The 22,392-nt window shown below is 39.5% G+C and overlaps 1 protein-coding gene across 12 annotated transcripts in view; it reads right to left on the bottom strand.

The window, feature by feature from the left end:
• Nucleotides 1–22,392, bottom strand: part of ANK3 (ankyrin 3) — a 676,704-nt gene that overhangs the window by 216,820 nt on the left and 437,492 nt on the right. For all 12 annotated transcript variants that reach the window (XM_089897519.1, XM_089897518.1, XM_089897520.1 and 9 more), the window contains exons 2-4: nt 5,933–6,034; nt 5,353–5,451; nt 5,046–5,144 (exon numbers count right to left, since the gene is read on the bottom strand). In XM_089897519.1, coding sequence (XP_089753645.1) covers nt 5,046–5,144; nt 5,353–5,451; nt 5,933–6,034 — 300 coding nt within the window. The remainder of the gene's footprint in view (nt 1–5,045; nt 5,145–5,352; nt 5,452–5,932; nt 6,035–22,392) is intronic.

Raw genomic sequence — 22,392 nt, forward strand, 5'->3', positions numbered from 1 at the left:
TTCTACCAAATCTCCCCTCCCCACCCTCGAATGGCCTGTAGGGACTGTATCAAAGGGCAACCTTACCCTTTAGCTTCTGATTAGGCTCTCTCACTCCAACTACCTAGTTTCCAAAGCTTTCTGAAAGCTTCTTTAGCCTTCTATTCTATGGGTTCCTCATATAATTCCAAATTGCTGAAGTTATTTGGATGAAAGCAATAGAAACTAACACGAATTAATACAAATTTTGTGTATTGGGAAAGGATCAACAAGGCGTGAGAACACATACACACTAGATATGGTTCTAGGAAGATAATTATAAGCATCTTTTTGAAAGAGTGAATAAAAATATTACCATTACTCTCTAGTGCAAAGAGGGTTAAGGCACAAGTAATCCAGTGTGGATGACCTAGAGCTGTAATGATTTTTCATGAAATAGTACCTGGATTGGGAAGATGGTAATATTTCAGAAAGAATGTTATTTTTCTCCTAAGAGAAAAAAGTACATCACTGGTTTTTTATTAATTCCCTAACTTAGGAAATTTCCAAAACAAAGAGCTGACCGAAAAGGAACATACGGGTGGCCCAATTTACATTTGCTTTTCTGTAGCAACAATACACTGAATTCTCAAAAGGCTCAAGACTGAGTATGCTTTTTGATGTCTGATTTTATCCAATATCTTCAGTACCTTCTGCTCTGATTATGCTGTTATTGTGAGTATTGTGGTGTTATCATAAGTGTGCAAAGTTGCAGACTTATAGTTTGATAGACCGTACTGAGGCATGCTACCTAATACCCACTAAAATAAAACAAAATAAAATAAAATAAAAATGAAATGACACAATATAAATAAGGGCTTAAACTTCATCCATGCAATTTTATCCATCCTAGTTTCCTCCAACCAAGCCTTTGTATATCATAAAGTGCTGTTATTAGTTAAAATGTCAAGGGCATGGTGATATATTTGTACCGATTTACATAAGGTACTAATTTTTGTGAAGACTGTTTACATCAGAGGTGTGCTATTAGTTTAAAGGTCAGAAAGGCTCTATCTGGACCACACCCACTGTCTGACTTCACCAGGACCTGACCTCCCCCCACCCATAGGAAACATTAAAAAACCCAGAAAGGGGCTTCCCTGGTGGCGCAGTGGTTGAGAGTCCGCCTGCCGATGCGGGGGACACGGCTTCGTGCCCCGGTCCGGGAGGATCCCACATGCCGTGGAGCGGCTGGGCCCGTGAGCCATGGCCGCTGAGCCTGCGCGTCCGGACGCTGTTCTCAGCAACGGGAAAGGCCATGACAGTGAGAGGCTCGTGTACCGCAAAAAAAAAAAAAAAAAAAAAAAAAAAAACCCAGAAAGACCAAGGAAGCATTGGTTTAATTAAAGGGTCTTGTCTTTGTTAAAACCACTGTGAAAACCTGTCAATTTAGAATACTTTGATAGTTAAAAATATTATACGAAACAGACTTTGCTTCTTTATAAACACAGTTGGTACCTTATATTATGGAATAAAGACAGAGAAGAAGAAAAGCGTAAGGGATGTCATTTGACATGGCAGTTTGAGATTTTTCAAGAGCAAGCACTGTTAATCATTGTTGTACTTCGTATAAAGTATTAAGAACTTAGTAGAGTTAAGAAGTTAGGAATCATAGTAGAGTTCTTTAAAATCACAATTTAGTTATCTAACCCAATTTCTTTCTTAGGGTAGGCCTAAATGATTCCTGGAATGTTAAGTAATATAAGAAAGAGTTAACTAACTTATTAAGACCCAAGATCAAGGCAATGACAAAAATTATTACGAGAATATCCAGATTCCTAGTGTATAGAGCCTCAGTTCATCAGAACTTGATACTGTCCCATGCCATTTTTATTTTCAAGGAGAATTTTTATATTTAAGGAAGGTGAGGGGCTCTCTTTATGCTGTTTCTTGTTGGCTATTAAATATTGTCTATAGGATAAAATTTCACTTAGATAGGGATACACTTTCTTTTTTTTCTTTTTTTTTTTTTTTTTTTGCGGTACACGGGCCTCTCACTGTTGTGGCCTCTCCCATTGCAGAGCACAGGCTCCGGATGCGCAGGCTCAGCGGCCATGGCTCACGGGCCCAGCCGCTCTGCGACATGTGGGATCTTCCCGGACCGGGGCACGAACCCGCGTCCCCTGCATCGGCAGGCGGACTCTCAACCACTGCGCCACCAGGGAAGCCCGGGATACACTTTGTTGAATAATAATATTCCTGGGATGTTTTATGTTCTGCCACCAAATGGAATTTCACTGCATTTCATGGCATTATTGCTTGCTGTTCTTTAAAGTTCCTTTTGAAAAGTTGCTACCAGGAATTATCTTTGAAACTCCATTCTGCTGCATGGTGATCTCATTACTTATTCTGTCCACAGAACGATGCAGTTCAGAAAGCTTCTGGGGGCAGGTGTCCAGAGGAAAGGGGGGCAGGTTTTCTGTCAAGTGGGTGGCTGGGTATTCCAAGCACAGCTGCAAGGAACAGAGAATTTCACAGCCCACATTCTCCTTCCACACTTCATCATCAGGAGAGGATGTGTATACATTGAAATCAAATATGGTTAGGATTTTATTTCGACTACAGCTTCTCCCAGACATTTCAGAGAAGGTTTAAAACCACGCCTCCTCTGAACATTAGTCATGAATGTGCATAATGTTTAAAAGAAGGGAAGGTTAATTTTTCCCTCCCTTGGGGGGAAGATAGGAAAATGAAAATGGACTAAAGAGCTTTCCCACTATCTCAGAGCTTAACGCTAGCTATTTTCTAAGTAAAAATTACAGGGGCATTTAAAAATACTTGGTTGAAAACCACAATGCTCCCCTTGTGGTCAGCTGGTCTGTATTTCTCTTCAAGTACCATACTTGTCAATATTCAACTTTATATCACTCCTTTCTGGAAAAGCTTTATTACTGTAAGTGAGCTATCAAAGGGAATCAGCACAGGTGGCATAGACCATGTAACAAATGTCCAACCATAGGGAACTTAGAGGTCAGACGAATTATACAAGAAATCATGTGGTTGCAAGTACAGTGCCGTTTCTTTTCCACGACACTGTTATTCAATGGCATCAGAGCTTTCATCGCTACAGTGGGAGTAACAAGGGAGAGAATCACTACGATTCTGTGGACCCATAAGAGGCTCCTGTTATCCAAAGATAATCAGTACTGGAAAAGACTGAAGAAATCAAGTGCATTTAAAGTGGGGATCAAAAGGCCGCAGTAAATAATTTAAAAGGTTAGATTGAGACTTCATCTTGAAAGAGAAAAACAGACATTGTAAAAATGACTTTATATGATTTAACAAAAGGTAGGTTACAACTGCATTCATGTACAGGTTCTTAGAGTGAATGAAGACTAAACCAACTACGATTTTGGGGGAGAAAATGTATGACGTTCTTCCAACAAAATTGTATGACAGCTTGACATCCTTCACTTTTTATTTTCAGAGCATAAGCAAAAAGATAGTCCTTTTGCAAAAACTACTTGGGAACCAAAGGCCTCACCTAAGTTTTTTTCTTCATTTAATCTTTTGATTTTTCAAATCATTCGAGTTTGAAACACTGTCAGGAAATCATCCAAATTCTTCACACAGTCTGGGCAACTACTGCCAGAAAGTCACGACACCACAGCAGTCCTCCAGCATCACTCTCCCTGACTTCATGAAATCCTACATCTTTTGCAAAACTTGCAGCTTTGTTCTACAGTCAATTGGTTCAAAATCTAATACCCTGGGGTAGATACTGACGAACCAGGATAGATGTCAGCCTTCAGCTGGAAGGAATGTTTGAGTAGGGACCAGTTTTAACAACGGTCAGGTCCTTAGAGATGATCACACTAAGTGAAGTAAGTCAGAAAGAGAGAGACAAACACCATATGATGTCACTTATATGCGGAATCTAAAATACGACACAAATGAACCTATCTATGAAACAGACTCACAGACATAGAGTCTGTTTCGTAGATAGGTTCATTTGTGTCGTATGTGACATACGTAAGTGACATCATATGGTGTTTGTCTCTCTCTTTCTGACTTACTTCACTTAGTGTGATCAATACCCTTGATAAACCATAATGGAAAAGAATGTGAAAAAGAATGTGTGTATGTATATATATATATATATATATATATATATATATATATATAAAAATATATATATATATAACTGAATCACTTTGCTGCACAGCAGAAATTAAAACACTGTAAATCAACTATACTTCAAAAAATTTTTTTAAAAATGGTCAGGTCCTAAGCGGATATTTGTACGTTATGATGGTGTTTGCTCTTCTACACAAGCTCACATCTGTGGGGATATGAATAGTAATGAATAATTTGGATAATAAGGACCTATATTTTTAGAACAATAAAGTGAACTTAATTTTTTTAGACTCAAAGTCTGCCAAATGATAATCTATTGGTATTTTCCTTAGAACTTCATGGAAGATTCTGAGAGCTTGTAGGAGGATCTTCTGAATGAATTATCAGTGTATATTCATTACTAACAATCTGGAAATTTTAAACTTTGGGGATTTTAAAGTTTCTTCTGCTTGTTTTTTTCTTTTTAATCTGTTTCAGGGAACAACGATGATGCCTGAGTTAGTAAACAGGAATTAACTAGTGTCTTCCCTTTTTTAACTAGATAAAGCGCCGACATATTCTGAACTTCTAAGGGCATTTCCTCTTTTATAGGCCTCCTCATTTCCTTTGTCTGTGAGTAAATACTGAGACTAGATCTGAGCTAACATCATAAAACAGAATAAGTCTCTACATTACAGAGGTCCTCTAATCATTTGTGTCTATGACTACTAGCCATACATACCAGTTTTACAGATGGATGCCTTTTAAAAACCTCTACATCTCACACAAAGAGTACTGCAAATGAGGATATATATGAAATTGAATAATCCAGAATAATATGGTTATTCATGGGATATAGCTCTTAAGTATTATATTCTTAGAAGATACATAAACCAAGCAAGCACCTGACCCAGAACATTGTTTGTGAACCATTATAACAACATTTCTTGGCAGTAGAGCTGTAGGCTTACCTGGGATTGGGCATTGACATTGGCTCCATTTGTAACCAAGACCTTTACCACCTCTGCTTGCCCTGCCAAAGATGCTATATGCAACGCTGTGTTTCCTTTCTGTAAAACAAAAGGCAAGATACATGAGCTCACCCATCTTTCTGTCTACTTTCAACATTTTACAAAATATCAAATCCCTCTATAAGTTCCCCAAAGAGAACAAGGTTGACAGGTATCTCATGAGAAGCGTGCCCCAATTCTTATCGAGGGCTGAATTCTCACTGAATTGGGCAATTGATATAAAAAGCACAAAATGTGTCATACTGACCTTTGTAGCTGCATCCACGTTGGCTTCTCTCTGTAGCAGCTCAGAAACAACTTCTACATGGCCTTCTTTGGAAGCAAGATGGAGAGCATTCAACCCATTCTGATTAAGTGAAGGGAAAGCTTTACTCAGCAGGTTGAAAACAGAAGAGTAAACAGTCAACCGAGAACTCTGAAGAGTTCCCACCAACAACCACTTGTATGTGTTTAGTGTAGGAACTTGAATTAGGAATAAAAGTACTCGTGGCAATTAGATAGGTTGTTCTGATGTCATTACGTACTAAATTTTAGGAATTAGTTATTAAAGGATACGTATCTACATTTCTGAATGCTTCTCTAACAAAGCAGAGAATAACTTGATAATTCAAGCTGGAGACATTTAATAGAAAACACTGACAAAAAAGAGAAAGTCTTGGTAATATCTAACGAAAGATTTAAGGAGTTTGAAGTCTGGATTTTTAAAATTTTATCTAAAAACTTAAATAACCATTGTAAAGCAATCATACTCCAATAAAGATGTTAAAAAATAAAAAAAAATAAATAAAATAAAAACTTAAATAACAACAACAATCACCACAACTAACCTGATTGCAAATGTTGATGTCGACTCCATTTTTTATGTAGTCAAGGGCCTTTTCTAAGTGTCCGGCTCGAGCTGCTCTTAAGTAACTTGCATTGGCATCCGACTGAATAAAAAAGAAAAAACGTGTTGATGAAAAAAGGAAACTAACATGCATGTTGCTAACTACGCAGAATTATTGTCCAAACTAAAACGAAAGTAAAACTGAGATTTTTTTCAATTGAACTATTTTATTTCTAACGTGAAAACACTAATAAAAGGTCTTCATAAAGTCACCAGGAAAAGTACAAATTCTTCCAAAGTTAGTTTCAAGTGTATAAAGTTACCCCTTCTGTGATGCCATAACTGATTCTGAACCGAAAGAGAAAATTTCCATGATGTGTAGGTACGTTAAATCAACATACAATTTCATGAAAGTTAAGAAAAATCCTGTAACTTTCTGGTAGTTACATTATTATAAACCTCACTGTTCTCTTTAATCAGAAATTTAATTATACAGATGTTGAACTATAAGGCTACACCTGAAACTCATATAATTAAAAAAAAAAGAAATTTAACATCTACTCCATTCTTTTGTACCTCTCCAACTTTTCAATTAATAGCTTCACGAATACATTTAATGTCACACTAGTTTAACAGGAATTTGTGGGTAATGATGTTCTCTTGAATTTTCCTGCAGGACGTAGCCATGTGTTGGAACACAGACTATCTGAAAAGCATTCATTTATAAATGTCTACACAGTTTGTGAAGCATACTTTCCATATATTTTCAAGCTAGCTAAATCCACAGCGTGCAGTAGAAGGTTCAAACAAAGAAATATATACACATTTTAAAAACAACAAAAGCCAAGCCTGTAATTCATTCACCGAAAGCATACAACTCTGAACTACTGCTACACTCTAGTACCTACAATTACGCAGCTGAAATCATCTACTATTGAAATTTTTAATAGAAAGAAGGTGATGAGAAGAAAGTCTGCCAAGTTGAGTCTGTACAATTTGTAAAGGAAACTTGCTCCATGTCAAACACAGAAGCAGATTTTCTTGAAAGGGCCACCCAAAACATCACTGGTTATAAATGCAATCATGCAGGGTATGGCTTAAAAGAGGAAAGTGTCTTCTTTCAGCCATTTGCCACCTACGTCCTTCAAACTCCCATTCACTTACCACCTCATCTGTAAAGGCTTCCCAGACCACCAGGCAGAGCTTTAATTGCTCACTGCTCCCAAGGCACTGATTTCATTGAGCCCTCTCGGTATTTATCACCCAGTATCATAGTTTTTGGTATACCTGTCCTTCCTCCTCCCTAAACTGAAGGCCCTTTAAGAACAAGCAGAGGCACATTTAAGGGGTAGGCAACTTAAAAAAGTTAAAGTCACCAAGATGCCAATCTTTGAGGAATACTAATGGAACCCTGGAAATGTACCTGAGATGAAGGAAAGGATCCATCCCTCAGAAGGATCTTTGGTTCTGGTGCAGGTCAATTCAGCTGAGTTGACTTGATCAAGACCTCAAAGAAAAAGGGCACTGTCTTCAGGGTCTCCTCCCTCCCCATGTACAGCAGTGTGCCTCTCTCTGGAGTACTGCTTCTTCTAAATTGGGGCTTCTTAATCTCAGCACTATTGGCATTTTGATCCAGATAATTCTCTGATATGGGGACAGTCCTGGTCAGTGTCTACGGTCACCAGTATTTCCAGCATCTACCAACCAGGTAGAATTCTCCTATTTGTGACAACCAAAAATGTCTTCATGTCTCCAAGTTTCCCGGGGTGAAGGGTAAAACCGCCCCTGTTGAGAACCATTGCTCTAAATAAATGGTAAACCAATTTGCTGAAAGATTGTAGGTTTCAAAAGTCTTAAATCTTTGGCTTGCCTGTATTGCCATATGCCTTGACCTAGCACAAGGCAGTGACTATATGTATAACATCCATCTTTCTCTTTCCTCTACAGCTGGAAGCATCCCTGGCACACAGCAGGTGCCTATAAATGTTCTGTGAATGAATGAATCAACAAATAAGTAAATTATGTGGAAATAACTGATTATTTCCTAGAACTATACAGGAGGCTTTATTAACAACAACAATAGCAGTTACTTAAGTTACTATGATACAAAGCTGAACAGCAGAGAGCATAGACTGAGCCATGAGTTGGGTATCTGGGAACACATGTAGGTGCTGCTAAAGCAAAATTGGGATTTGAGTCAAGCACGCAGATCATTTAATCAGGGCAGAGAGTTAATTAAGAGGAAGACAACAGATTTGGTTCAAATCAGGCAAAGAACAAACCAAAGTTTCCAGAAATGTAAAGAAAAATAAAATTCAGTCTTTAAACAGCTTTGGTACTTGGAGAAGGTTAGTTTTTGTTTGGTTTGTAAGTTCAGTTAGAAATAAATTAGCTGTGCAAAGATGGGTCATTGTACCATAAAATACCATCTTCTTTGTGCCAGCTCAGTGACTTACCAGGGAATTTGCCCAGAAGGGCTCTGATGCTGTTCTGAAAACAAATGACATGAGCCTGCCTGGATATTTCAACAGCCAAAGATAATAACTGTGAGTTAAGTAAGCACCCCAAACCCTGACTTTGAGTACGCAAAAGCAGCAGCTAAAGAAGTTCAAAAAGAGTTGTCAGAATTCAAGGAAAGCCCCTGAATTGATTCCAGTTCTGAAAAGGTTTGGCATTGCTATATACTGTCATTTTTCTCCCACATTTTCTCATAATTTTCCTATCAGAAATTCTAAAGCAAAACAAAATACAGACAATATAAACCAAATCTTCTAATTCAGTGGTTTCCTACCTATCTGGACCTCAGATTCTTTAGAGACTAACAAAAGTTAACAAATAAATTCCTTTCCTTCGGGCTTCCCTGGTGGTGCAGTGGTTGAGAGTCCGCCTGCCGATCAGGGAACATGGGTTCGTGCCCCGGTCCGGGAAGGTCCCACATGCCGCGGAGCGGCTGGGCCCGTGAGTCACGGCCGCTGAGCCTGCGCGTCCAGAGCCTGTGCTCCGCAACGGGAGAGGCCACAACAGTGAGAGGCCCGCGTACAGCAAAAAAAAAAAAAAAAAAAAATTCCTTTCCTTCAACAATTGCACATATATGCATACACATACCAAATCTGCGTACACACAGCAAATTTGCATACATACTCCAAATCTGCATACACACATCAAATCTGCATACAAACATCAAACCTGCATACACACATCAAACATGCATATGCAAACACAACTTCCACGCTACTTCATACGGCTCAGGGTTGCTAAGCCTGCTCACAGATTTAGGTTTAAGAACACCTGCTCTAATGATAAAGAATTCTCTGGTGGATACCCTCCCTATATCTATTTCAGCCAATAACCCTGGTATCAAATAATTCTCTGAGGTAGCTAATTTATCACCTGAGAACTTTAGGAAGAAGAAAAAGGACAAAGATTTATTTTCTTCATTTCTCCCGGCCCTCTGTTACGTGCAGACATGTCCAATACACCAATACATAATAAGCATCCACTGCTTGTACTTCAAAGAAGAAGTCTAGGGAGAGAAAGAGGAAAATCCAAAGAAAAAGCAGGACGAGGGAAATGAAGACTGCCTTGAAGAAACATGACAACTTAGGAAATGCAATTATTACAGCCCACGGACAAAGAACCAAGATCTCCCTTCCACAAATATTTGCTGAACATCAATTTTGAACTAGTCATGCCAACATCTGGCTGTACGGTGGGGAACGAAACAGATGTGGTACCAATGAACACTCGCTGGCCTTCATCTCACCCTTACACTTTCCCAAACTGTGCTGCTTCACTGGCAGGATAAATAGTGGAGTCTTCATCTTTTTCTTTTTTCAGATTTGCCTGTAGTACTTATATACTGTTGTTTATTTCCTTAATGTTAAAAATATATACAGTATTTTGTATTAGGCTTAATATCAGTGTGTTGCATCTCTTAGCTATCATTCCATCAAGTAACTAGGGGTTACTCTTAACACAGGCTACAGCCTGTTTTTAATCTGGAACATTCTATCCAAACAATGTCTCTTTTAAGCCAATTGTAGACAAATTACTATGGAAGGAAATTAGGTCCCATGAGAGGCTGAGCGCTGTCACATGGAAAGTCATACTGAGGAGACCATTGCCTACGGAGTTAGTCGGTACAAAATGAATATGAGTAAGTTGGTCATCATTTCATTTCCCCCCCGAGATGATGAAAATCTGAAGGAAGAACTTGGAAAATGAAAGTGTCTTTCGCCACTTTGATGTCTACTTAGTAATTTTACTAGACAGGAAAGAAATATGAACCTCGTGTGTTTTTCAACGCAAGTTTTTCAAGGATAGAATCAAACATCATTATAAATTAACCTACTAACTCAGAATTTTCACCTGTACTGAATATTGGTATTATTCAGCAAAAAGCAGTGATTGGAAAAAAATAAGCATTTCTTGAGTGTCAACCTCAGGAATAACTAATACTTCATACCTCTGACTATGTGCTACATACTATTACAAGCACTTAGGTTAACTTAATTATATTATTGGCACTTGATTATATCATTAGTCACTTAATATAATATGGAATAATTGTATAAGTACTTATATTAACTTAGTCCTTATAATATTTCCATGAAGTAGTATAGTGGGGTTGAATCATGCTGCCCCCCCCCCCAAATTCATGTCTACTTAGAGCTACAGAACATGACCTTATTTGGAAATAGGACCTTTATAGACATAATTATTTAAGATGAGGTCATACTGGATTAGAATGGGCCCTAAATCCAATGACTGATGTCCTAATAACAAGAGAAGATATACAAATATAGAATCATTATGTTGTACACCTGAAAATAATATAGCGCTACATAGCAATTATATCTCAATTACAAAAAAAGAGGAGGAGACACAGACACATAAGAGAAACCATGTTAAGGGCTTCCCTGGTGGCGCAGTGGCTAAGAGTCCGCCTGCCGATGCAGGGGACATGGGTTCGTGCCCCGGTCCGGGAAGATCCCACATGCCACAGAGCGGCTGGGCCCGTGAGCCATGGCCGCTAAGCCTGCACGTCCAGAGCCTGTGCCCCGCAATGGGAGAGGCCACAGCGGTGAGAGGCTGGCGTACAGCAAAAAAAAAAAAAAAAAAGAGGAGGAGACACAGACACATAAGAGAAACCATGTTAAAATGGAGGAAGAGACTGGAGTATTGTTGCCTCGAGACAAGGTCTGCCAGGAACCACCAGGAGCTGGAAAAGACAAGGAAGAATCATCCCCTAGAGCCTTTGGAGGGAGTGTGGCACTGAGGACACCTTGATTCTGGACCTCTGGCCTCCAGAACTGTGAAAGATTGATTATCTATTTATTTATTTAAAGATGTTTTTGATGTGGGCCATTTTTAAAGTTTTTCTTAAAGTTACAATATTGCAACAATATTGCTTCTGTTTAATGTTTTGGTTTTTTGGCTGCAAGGCACGTGGGATCTTAGCTCCCCGACCAGGGATAGAAACTGAACCCACTGCATTGGAAGGCTAAGTCTTAACCACTGGACCACCAGGGAAGTCCCCTATTTATTTATGTGCTGTGTCCGGTGCAGCTTGCGGGATCTTAGTTCCCTAACCGGGGACTGAACCTGGGCCACAGCAGTGGAAGCATTGAGTCCTAACCACTGGACTGCCAGGGAATTCTGAGAATACATTCCATTGTTTTAAGCCACTTAGTTTGCGATGGCTTGTTATGGAAGCCCTAAGAAACGAATGCAAGTAAGCACTACTAGCTCCATTTTATAGATGAGGAAACCGGGCTATAGAATGAATGACTTTTGCAGAGACACACAGCTTGTGAGTGGCAGGGAATACATTCAGAGAGTCTGACTCCAGAGTCTAGGCTGTTAATCACTACTTTAAGAAAGGGCTTAATAAATATTTGGTCAATAGTCTATGCCCAGTAACTCTTGGTTAATTAGTTCATTCGTCTTCCATCAATCAATCCGTCCGTCTGTTCATTCATCCATCGAATTAACTATCTAGGCAATACTTCAGGTACATCCTCGCTGGAGCACAATCCCTTCACTGAGTTCAAGGCTCAAGATCAGGCTAAGAGTAGCTCGCCAGAAGAAATGCAGACTGGCGACTCAGTGATACATAACAGAGCTTTGCTCCACTGCCTCTAAACAGCAGGGAGGAGTCTCTGAGGCCTATTAATACCTGATCAACCAATTCTCCAATCCTTTTCCTACATCTCATCTTCCCAACTATCTGGGAACCATGTGAAGCGAAGATGACCCTTCCTGTAAGCTTCAGGTTCTTTTTTTCTACTGGTGTCCTGTTCCCTGCCTACCAACATACTCAGGTGTTTCTTAAACCTAAAGCAAACAAACAAACAAACTACACACATACAATCCAAAAGCCCCTTCCCTTCCAGTCTTCTACATAGCACCCATGCAAGGCATGTCTGTTTCTCAGTGTGGTAGACTGGTTAATTGGTCTGGATCCCAACAACTCCACTTACTAGCAGTGTTACCTGTGGCAAGTATCTTAACATATGTGTGCTTCAGTTTTCTCAGCTGTCAAATGGTGATAAACTAATCTATTAGAATGAAATTAGTTCATGTAGGGTAATTAACAGGGTGAGTGCATAGCAAGCACTCAATAAATGATTATTATTTTATTTTAAAATCATTCTGTGAATATCAAACGTTTTGAAGGATTGGTTTAGGTTAGTCCCACTGCTTCTATATCTTAATACTATTGATAACTCATCTTTGAGTCCCTAGCAATATGGCGTCTCGCACTAATCAATAAAGTCTCTGTATGCAATCACCAATGACCTTGCAATCATCAAATCCCGTTACTTAATTATACTTCTCTCTCTGAATGTTGAATCATTGGACAGTACTGATCACCTTCTCTTTCTTCAACATCTTCCCTTTAGCCTCCCTCAACTCTTTGTTCACACCTTTGTGTTCTTCACTGCCTCAACCCATCACTGAAAAATGCGCCTTTTCCATTTTCAGATCTCACATTTCTTTCCTTCCTGTTCTCTTTCCCAAAGTGATTTCATCACTGTCACGACTTCCACAATTCTTTTTATGCCTAACGCTCTATATCTACATTGTGCCCATCTGTATCTATCCTAAAACATTTCCCTTTCCATGGCTCACAATTTCCTCACCTCAACAGCAACAACAAACATTTACTGAGAACACATTTCTGTCACTGCAACTAAGTACTCATGGCAGAGATGTGAGTAATAAACTCCCTTGATCTCCTTATTTCGATTTAAAGGTCCCAAGATTATCCTAACCCCTCAGGCATGCAACTTTGGTGTCAATCGTTTTTATTTTAATTGAGGTATAACTGACATATAACATTATATTAGTTTCAGGTGTACAATGACTTGATATTTGTATATATTGAGAATGATCACCATAATAAGCTTAGTTAACATCCATCACTGTACATGGTTATAATTTTATTTTTCTTGTGTCGAGAGGCGTGAATCCTTAATTACATCTTTCTTCTTCCTTCTTCCCCTCAAACCCGCCCAGAAAGTTACACACATGAATCCTATCAAATATTCTGTCACTGGGGGCTTTTACAGTTTCCATCTTCCTTTTGAAAAGCGCTTATCAGAATGTGTATCATACATACAAAAGACTGCATAAAACATATATGAACAGTTTAAAGAAAAATCGTAAAAGCAATACCCACATACCTGGTCAGCTCAAGAATCAAAGTTACAAGCAGCTTCGTAGACCTCCAATGAGCCCTTCCTTAACTGGCTCTCCAAAGGCATCTTCTGTTCTAGTTAATCATTCTCATGACTTTCTTTATAGTTTTAACATCTACATAAACCTTGATAAGCCAAATATGATATAATTGGCTATCTTAGCACTCTCTATAAGTAGAATCATACATTATGATGTATATGATGTATACATTAGGATATATGTATATACATTATATATAATACATTATATATAATCATACGTTATATATATCTTTCTGTGTGACATGTCCCTTTTGTCTAATGCTGTATTAGAGTCATCCTTGTTGACACGTGTAACTGCAGTAGATTTATCACTGCTGCTGCAGAAGGTATCATTATGTGACTGTAACAGAATCTATCCACCGTGGAGCTGTTGTTACCTGTGCTGTTCCTGTCTACTATGAACGGCGCTGCCATGAACATTATGGCACCAGTCCTGGTACACACAGGCAAGATACTAAGGTATATACCTAGGACCATAAATGCTGGGTCATTGGGTATGTGCTCATTCAACTTACCTAGTTAATGACAAATTGTTTTCCAAAGTGATGGTACCAGTTTACACTTTCTGTAGTTTGTGATTATTGACTGTGAGCTCATACTCCTTAGAAACTAACCTTTGGGAATACTTTAAGGTTTGGGTTAACAGTGCCATCTGCCAAAGAGGAATTTTAGATTGTGTCTGCCAGTTGCCTAGAGGCACTATCAACCCAAGATTATTTCTGAAATAAATGCTTGCCTTGAGGGCTTTTTGTTTTTGTTTTAAAGACAAAAACAAAAATAGATAAATTTAGACCTCAAACTGGTATGGATATGAGGGATTCCTTGTGGTTACAAATTCTCAGGGGAGATTTTTTTCTTTCTATCTGGCAGCCAATTGAGACAGGCAAGTTTTTGCTCTATTCTTCTATGCGGTGGGTTTATTTCCTGGCCACCTTTTATATTGGGAGCTACACCCTTTGGGGTCCAGCTTATTGGAAGGCTCACACTAGACTGTCCACCTTGGTCTCCCGTGTCCTGTGTCTATGCAGCCAAGTAAAACTGGTCCTTGATTTCATGTCATTTTTCACCTCTAAAGATCCCTTACCTTTGTGCCAGTTCACAGTACTCTTCAAAAGACTTATTTTTATCATTACCCTAACATCTTCACATTTTTTACAGCTGGAAATACACTTAATCTTTTTTTTTTTTTAAATTCACCCTGCTACTTGCCCAGTTTGGGCCCTAGCCATGTGACGCCCAGATCCGTCTAAAAACCTCCAGGAGGTAGTAGCCAGCTCGCTGTCTCTAGCTGAATATTCCAGAAGCACCGAACACTACTCAAGAAAGTGTGAGGAGCCACTGAGAGCTCTGAGAAAATTATGACAAGGATGATAGCTGCATATTAATAAGGGTCTATTACAGGTCAGGGACTTTACTGAGCATTATATATATATTATTTTGTATCGTTATACATGCTTTATTATTATTTATTTCTTAACAATTCAATCAAGATAGGAATCTTCATTACAAATGTGAAAAACTGAGTTTCCTAAAAGGTAAGTGACTTGCCCAAGGTCATGCAGCTAATAAGTAGGCAGCAAGAACTGAAACCCATAACTGCTTGATAATAAGCCCAGGCTCTTTCCTCAACAGCAGAGGTTCTGTGGAGCCCTAGGGTTCACGAATCCTGAGGTCAAGAGTAAGGCTGAGTATAGAGCTAACATATGATTCAGCAATCCCACTCCTGAGCATATAGCTGGAGAAAACCATACTTTTAAAAAATACGTGCACCCCAATGTTCATTGCAGCGCTATTTACAATAGCCAGGACATGGAAGCAACCTAAATGTCCATCAACAGATGAATGGATAAAGAAAATGTGGTACATATGTACAATGGAATATTGCTCAGCCATAAAAAAGAATGAAATAATGCCATTTGCAGGAACATGGATGGACCTAGAGATTATCATACTGTGTGAAGTCAGAGAGAAAGACAAATACCATATGATATCATCCATATGTGGAATCTAACTAAAAAAAAATGATACAAATGAACTTATTTACAAAACAGAAACAGACTCACAGATTTCAAAAACAAATTTATGGTTACCAAAGGGGAAACATGGGTGGGAGGGATAAATTAGGAGCTTGGGATTAACATACACACACTGCCATATATAAAATAATCAACAAGGACCTATTGTTTTGCGCAGGGAACTCTACTCAATGTTCTGTAATAACCTACATGGGTAAAGAATCTGAAAAAGAATGAATATATGTATATATAAAACTGAATCACTTCGCTGTACACCTAAAACTAACACAACATTGTAAATCAACTGTACTCCAAAAAAAAATTTAAAAAAAAAAGGAAAGAAAAAAAGAGTAAGGCCGAGTAAGCAGAGTTCAATGTCAGCCCAAGTAGATCTACTTTTATCTGGTTTCTGTATTAATGTTTGATGACATGCTTCATCTGTAAAAATGTTTCTGCTTTTAAACCATAGCATTCAATCAATTCCTATGGCATAGTCTCTAAGGCCCTCGAAAACCTGCCCCCAACACTTCCAGCCTGAATGAAAACACAAATACTGATCTTGAGGGCAATCTAGACAGCTGACCATCCCACAAAGGCTTATGATTTCTCAACAGGCTCCATAATTCCCCGGCACTGTGGCATCACCCACGCATCCCTTCAGCAGTCATGCTCACCGCCACCCCTAGCTCCCCTCCCCCACCGAGAGATTCATCCACTCTACCCTAGATCCAGCTCCAATGTCACTGCATCTTTGCTATTTTCCCTGATAAACACCAGACATGACCCCTTCTCTCTCCAGACTCCTAAAGCACTTGGTTCAGCTTAGATGCCAGCTGTCGCCTCAAGATGGACTCTATTCTCTTTTAGGCTAAGTCCACGTCCTGTGCAGAGCTGAGTTCTACGTGACAGACTCTCAGGAAACGCTAAATGAAGACATGCTCGTCTCTTGCCGAGTCCAGTGCTCTAACTGTTCCTTGAGAAATAAAAACCTACACTAACTTAATTGGGAAGAAAAAAAGTCTATTTCGTATCCTCTCTAGTCTCTTGCAAAGAAAGAGTCTAGTGACAGAATTAGAAGTTCCTCCAAAATTGAAGAGAAGAAGAAGGAGTGGGTCTGAGTTTATTCTGGTTTCTTCATTCACGTTGGGCACATGGCCTGATTTGTAATATGCCTGCTGGGATCACCAATGGAGCAACGTTTTTGTTTTAGGCGTAACTGTCAGAGAGAATCTGCAGGTAAAGTCAGAAAGAGAAAGACAAATACTGTATGATATCACTTATATGTGGAATCTAAAATATGGCACAAATGAACCTATCTATGAAACAGAAACAGACTCACAGACACAAAGATCAGACTTGCGGTTGCCAAGGGGGCAGGAGGTAGGGGAGGGATGAACTGGGAGTTTGGGATTAGCAGATGTGAACTATTATATAGAGAATGGATAAACGACAAGGTCCTACTGTAGAGCACAGGGAACTATATTCAGTACCCTGTGACAAACCATAATGGAAAAGAACCTGAGATCTGAATCGATCTGCTGTACACCAGAAACTACCACAACATTGTAAATCAACTATACTTCAATAAAATGCATTTTTTTAAAAAAAGAAAGAATGTGCAGGTAAAGTCTGCATTCTGTTGGCCTAATGAATCACAAGGCATTTAAGGGTCCTGTATCTAACAATATGGTAATGTAACTAACAATCACTGGGCACTTACAACACACAAGGCATGTTCATTGATTGCCACATATTTATTCTCAGCGGTCTGTGAAGTCTGTGCCATTATCACCCACATTTTACAGATTAGAAAAGTCAGGTTAGGCCACTTTTCCAAAGGGCATTCTTCTAGAAACTGGCAGAGCCAGGATTAGAACTCATGCCCACCTGGTTGTAGAGCTCTGGCCTTAACCCCTAGTATCTAACGCCTTCCTTGGCTAAATGTTCCAGACGTATCAAAGAGCAAAAAGGAACTTAGATTCACTAAGATAAGAAGGAAAGAAACAGCAGCAACATTTATTTAGCGTCACAGGAGAGGCAGGCAAGCACTCGGCTAGACACTGCTCATGGATGAACTTATTTCAGGATCCTGAACGTCTGATACTTCTGTGCTTTCAAGGAGAAGACAGAAGCTCAAGAAGCTGTATAATCTTCCACAGCCACACAGCATTGGAACGAGAATTCAGATTCAGGTCTGTGTGATGTCACATCCAGGGAAGTACAGCTAGAGCGTGCGAACTGCTCTTTTAACCAGGCTCCCTCGCTCACCATTCCTTCTGTCCAACAGGACTGATGCCCAAACACAGGAGGCCTTTCCCACACCGACCTGCTCCTACAAGTAAGTCGATTGTGTTTTTTTTCCTCTACCATGTTTATGTCAGTTGTTCTGGATGTTATCATCATGTAACTTAATTAGGTATTATTTAAGCTGTGAAACAGTATATAGAGAAAGAGTATTTTTATGCAAACGAAATTAAATGCTTTGGAAAGACTCATTAGAAAGAGGTTCCTAAAAATGTCGCTGCTGAGTCAGATATAGATGACATGACTGGAAAGGAGGATAATACAAATCAGAAAAATTCGGAAAAACTCTGAAGTCAGATTACATTAGTTTCTAGCTTTCCTTTAAAGACAGCGAACCTGAGACTCGCAGAAAAAGTGTGGGGAGTCACGGGAGGACAACCTCCCAGTCAGCGGCTCTGCGCTCAGAAAACAGTCCTCATCTTCACCTCCCACATTTGGCAAATGGATGTATTGATACATTTATGTGGCTTAAGATAAAAATCAAATGTTTAACAAATATGAATAACTTTACGATTCCTGGCTACTAACCATTTAAAAAAATTAACCCAAGAACTACTGCTATATAAAAAGGCCTTCTAAACAAACTTACGGCTACCAAAGGTGAAAGGGTTGGGGGAGGGATAAATTGGGAGAGTGGGATTGACATATACACACTACTATATATAAATTAGATACTAATAAGGACCTGCTGTATAGCACAAGGAACTCTACTCAGTGCTCTGTAATGGCCTATATGGGAAAAGAATCTAAAAAAGAGTGGATGTATGTATATGTGTAACGGATTCACTTTGCTGTACACCTGAAACTAACACAACAGTGTAAATCAACTACACTGCAATAAGAAAATTAAAAAATGACATCTGCTTCCCCAAAATAAAAAGATTCTTTTACCTTAAAAAATAAAAGGCCTTCTATTTGACCATGCTTTCTACTTCTCAAGAAGATTCTAAGACACCTCTAGTAAAGCTTCTTCCAATAAAAATCTCCATAAGTAATAATCTCTTATCTAGGTGACCAGATCCAAGAGACCACATTGCCTGGTTTCTGATCACACATCAGAAAATATGGCCCAGGAAGAGCACAATTTTCCAAACTTCTCATATTGGATGTACTAATATAAATGTGAATGGCAGGACCAGTGTATTTATGCAGACATACCCAGAAAGTCAATCTATCTGTTTTCTTAAATCCACATGGTTTACCTCACTGGGAGGTTGTGCTGAAAGCGAAATCCACAAGTCTGGGTCTTGAGGTCATAAATATCTTTACTATTAAAACACATCTTCAAAGCGGCTGTTCCATCGTTTATTCCATCACCAGGATTAAGAGTCCATATGCAACAAAGGGTTCAATACCCAGCAGTTAAGGAGTAATGCCTACTCGGCCTCTACCTTAAGGATGCAGTTATGGCTTTCACTGATCTGGAGGCAGCACGTGGGATGAGAATTCATAGAACCCGCAGATGATAAAGCCCGTAGAAGCTCCCTGAGAAAAGCATTTCTGCATCCTGGATACAGGTGGGAAAAGAGGTAAGAGGCGGCGGCAGGACTTCGACAGGGGACTTAGTCAGTGGAGACGAGAAGGAGGGAGCAGTGGCCAGAGATTCAGGAATGGAATGGTTGAAAACATGGTGAGTAGACGATCTCTACTGAAAAGGACAGTCCCCTGAGGAGAATAGCCAAGGAAAGGTTCACAGAAGGTTTGGAATGGCAGATAAATCTGATTTAACTTCACCCTAAAGATACCAGGAGACAATGAGGGTTTTAGAGAGTGAAAAGGAGTCATTAAATCTATCTTTTAGCCCAACAAGATGGCAGATTAGAGTGTGGTGGGGGAAATGAAGACAAAAAGGTCTGTAGGTCAATGGTTGTCAGTCCACCATGCTTCAAGGATCTCCAGGGGCAGATTAAAAAGAAACAGTCGAACCACTTAGGTCCCAACCAGAGATTCAACTGACATGGGACATTTTGATAAACACAACTCAAGTGATTCTAATACACAGATGGAGGTGAGCACCACTGAATTAGGTTGCTGTAAAAATATGGCTCTATTGATTTGGAGATTTGGGGGAGGGGACAGCAGATAGAACGGAAAAGAAGGGAGTGCTATGAGAGGCCTTTCGAAGGTCTGCTGACCAACTTTTAATTTCATGTAAAAGATTAAATTCTCAACGCTGAATTTGTAAATTTTGGCTTTCATGTTTGCCTCTTGTCCCCTTTTTCTTACTCTTCTGTGGCCCCCCTTTTTGAAGCAAATTTTACAGGCAGAAATGAAAGCTAAGAAGCTTTTCTCGGCAGCATTAGCAGTAATTTTTGATGGATAAAGTAATACAGATTTGCAAATTCTTCTCAATCAGGAAGGAGACTTACACAGTGTCGGGGCTTGCTTATCAAGAACCCAAAATCCTCTATGGCATTGCTCCTTAATTAGTGATTTCAGCGTCAGTTACAGTTTTGAAATAGACATGGAGCTGCTTTGTGGAACTTCTCAAAATCCAAACCCAGAGTGTTTACCTGGAATAAAACCATGTTCAATGGAAACAAATCGAGTGACTTGAGAGTCACATCCTTCTGCGTTTCAGGCTTTGAGATCAGATATGGGGTCGTGGTGCTTCCAAGCACATGAGGTGGGGAGAGAGTGACAAGGGATGGATTTTTTTCTCACTAGATTGGAGCAGAATCACTGCTTATACCCTGGATGATAGCCATTCAGATAGTACCCATTCAAAGTTTCCAGTGACTTTAGAGTAGGATATTATGTGCTGATATTTCATAAGTATTTTACACAGTGATCTAATTTCTGACCAGTTTCAAAAGAATGCGACCAATTGCGCAACTTAAAACAACTGTGACTTTCATGCAACAGTCTGCCTCCTGTCAATAAAAACCTCAGACTTCTGGGAGACTGGTTTTTCCTTTTTTCCCCCCAAAGGGGTATTATGTCAGCAAATAGATCCGTTTTAGGTGTGTGTTTGGAGGTGGGGTATAGGGATATTAAACAAAGGGAAACTATGTGTGTGTCTTTTGCATGGCAAGTATTTGGAAAAACTTGAAACCTTTTATTTAGGGAAGACCTGTGGTTATTAAGATTTCATTCTTTTTTGGGAATTTGCTGGCGGTCCAGTGGTTAGGGCTCTGTGTTTCCACTGCAGGGGGCACGGGTTCGATCCCTGGTCAGGGAACTAAGATCCTGCATGCCACACAGCCAAAAAAAAAAAAAAAAAACCAGAAGTTTTCATTCTTTGTTATTTAACTGCTACCTAGTTATTGGAAATAAACCAGCATTTTCCATCCATAAAGCGGGAAGAGGAGGAATACAAGGGGCTGGGGGCTTACCCAGTAAGGAGAACGCTCCTAAAGGCTATCTACATTTGTAATCACCACTATCAAAACGACCCCAAGTGCAAGGGGCTGCCGCCACAGATTCCTCTGATCGCTACAAGGCTGCCTTTGTTTGTAGGGATTTTGCTTGGAAGTAACGTCAGTTCATCCCTGAAAATGAGGTCACTGTCCCCTAACACATGTTAGGCATGGTTAGCATCTTTTCACTGGGACCTCTGCCAGGGAGGCCCCTGCTGTTGTACATTTCAAACCTGCCAGGGCGTCTGCACACAGTAGCCCCTCTGAAACTGAAAGGCAAAACAGCATTCCTACCTTTATCTTTAGGTAGAGGGGAATGGGAATCCTTTAAAAAAATAAATACAGTGCCGGCAGGCTTTTGCTTTTATAAAGGCAGTGGGTTTTGTTTTTTTTTTACAGATTTACCTTGCCGTGCCGATAAATCCACTCTCATCAAGTGTGTCTATTACGATCTGGTTTACATCAAGAAGAAGACCCAGAATACAGGCCCCTTATGATATCTTTGCTCACCCAGAATTCAGAGCCCTAAAAATTCTCCTGGAGACTGATTAGAAATGAAAATAAATACAGAGAGGAAAGATGCTTCTCATAGAAAAGAAGCAGCACGTCAGTTATCGGTGGTGGGCGAGTGGGTACTTCCATTATTCCTCAACGTAAGGTTGATTCTATTCAGCTGTAGAACAGGATTTATTTCAGTTTGTCTGAAGTTTTCTGAGAATACAAAGTAGGATTTAAAGAGCCAGTTTCACCTGCCTCCCAAGGGATATAAAACCATATGTGTCAGGGGAGGAGAGTTTTCTATGTCTTCATAACATGAGGGCAATACAGTAATCTTTTGTCCTGATCTGTACTAGCTTGGAGCAGAATTTCAAATCATTTGGACTTAAAACTTTCATTTGAATAAATTTCCTCACACAGTAGAAGCTGTACGTTCTCTTAGTGTGCTGGAGACACAGATTATGTCCTAACACTATTATGTGTTAGGTAGAAACCATAAATAATGTTAGGAAATTGATAGAGTAGAATGATTTGACTAAA

The sequence above is a fragment of the Delphinapterus leucas genome, chromosome 16 (genome assembly GCF_059928025.1).
Source record: "Delphinapterus leucas isolate spDelLeu-1000000601 "Yukka" chromosome 16, BTC_Dleu_Yukka2, whole genome shotgun sequence".
NCBI lineage: Eukaryota > Metazoa > Chordata > Mammalia > Artiodactyla > Monodontidae > Delphinapterus > Delphinapterus leucas.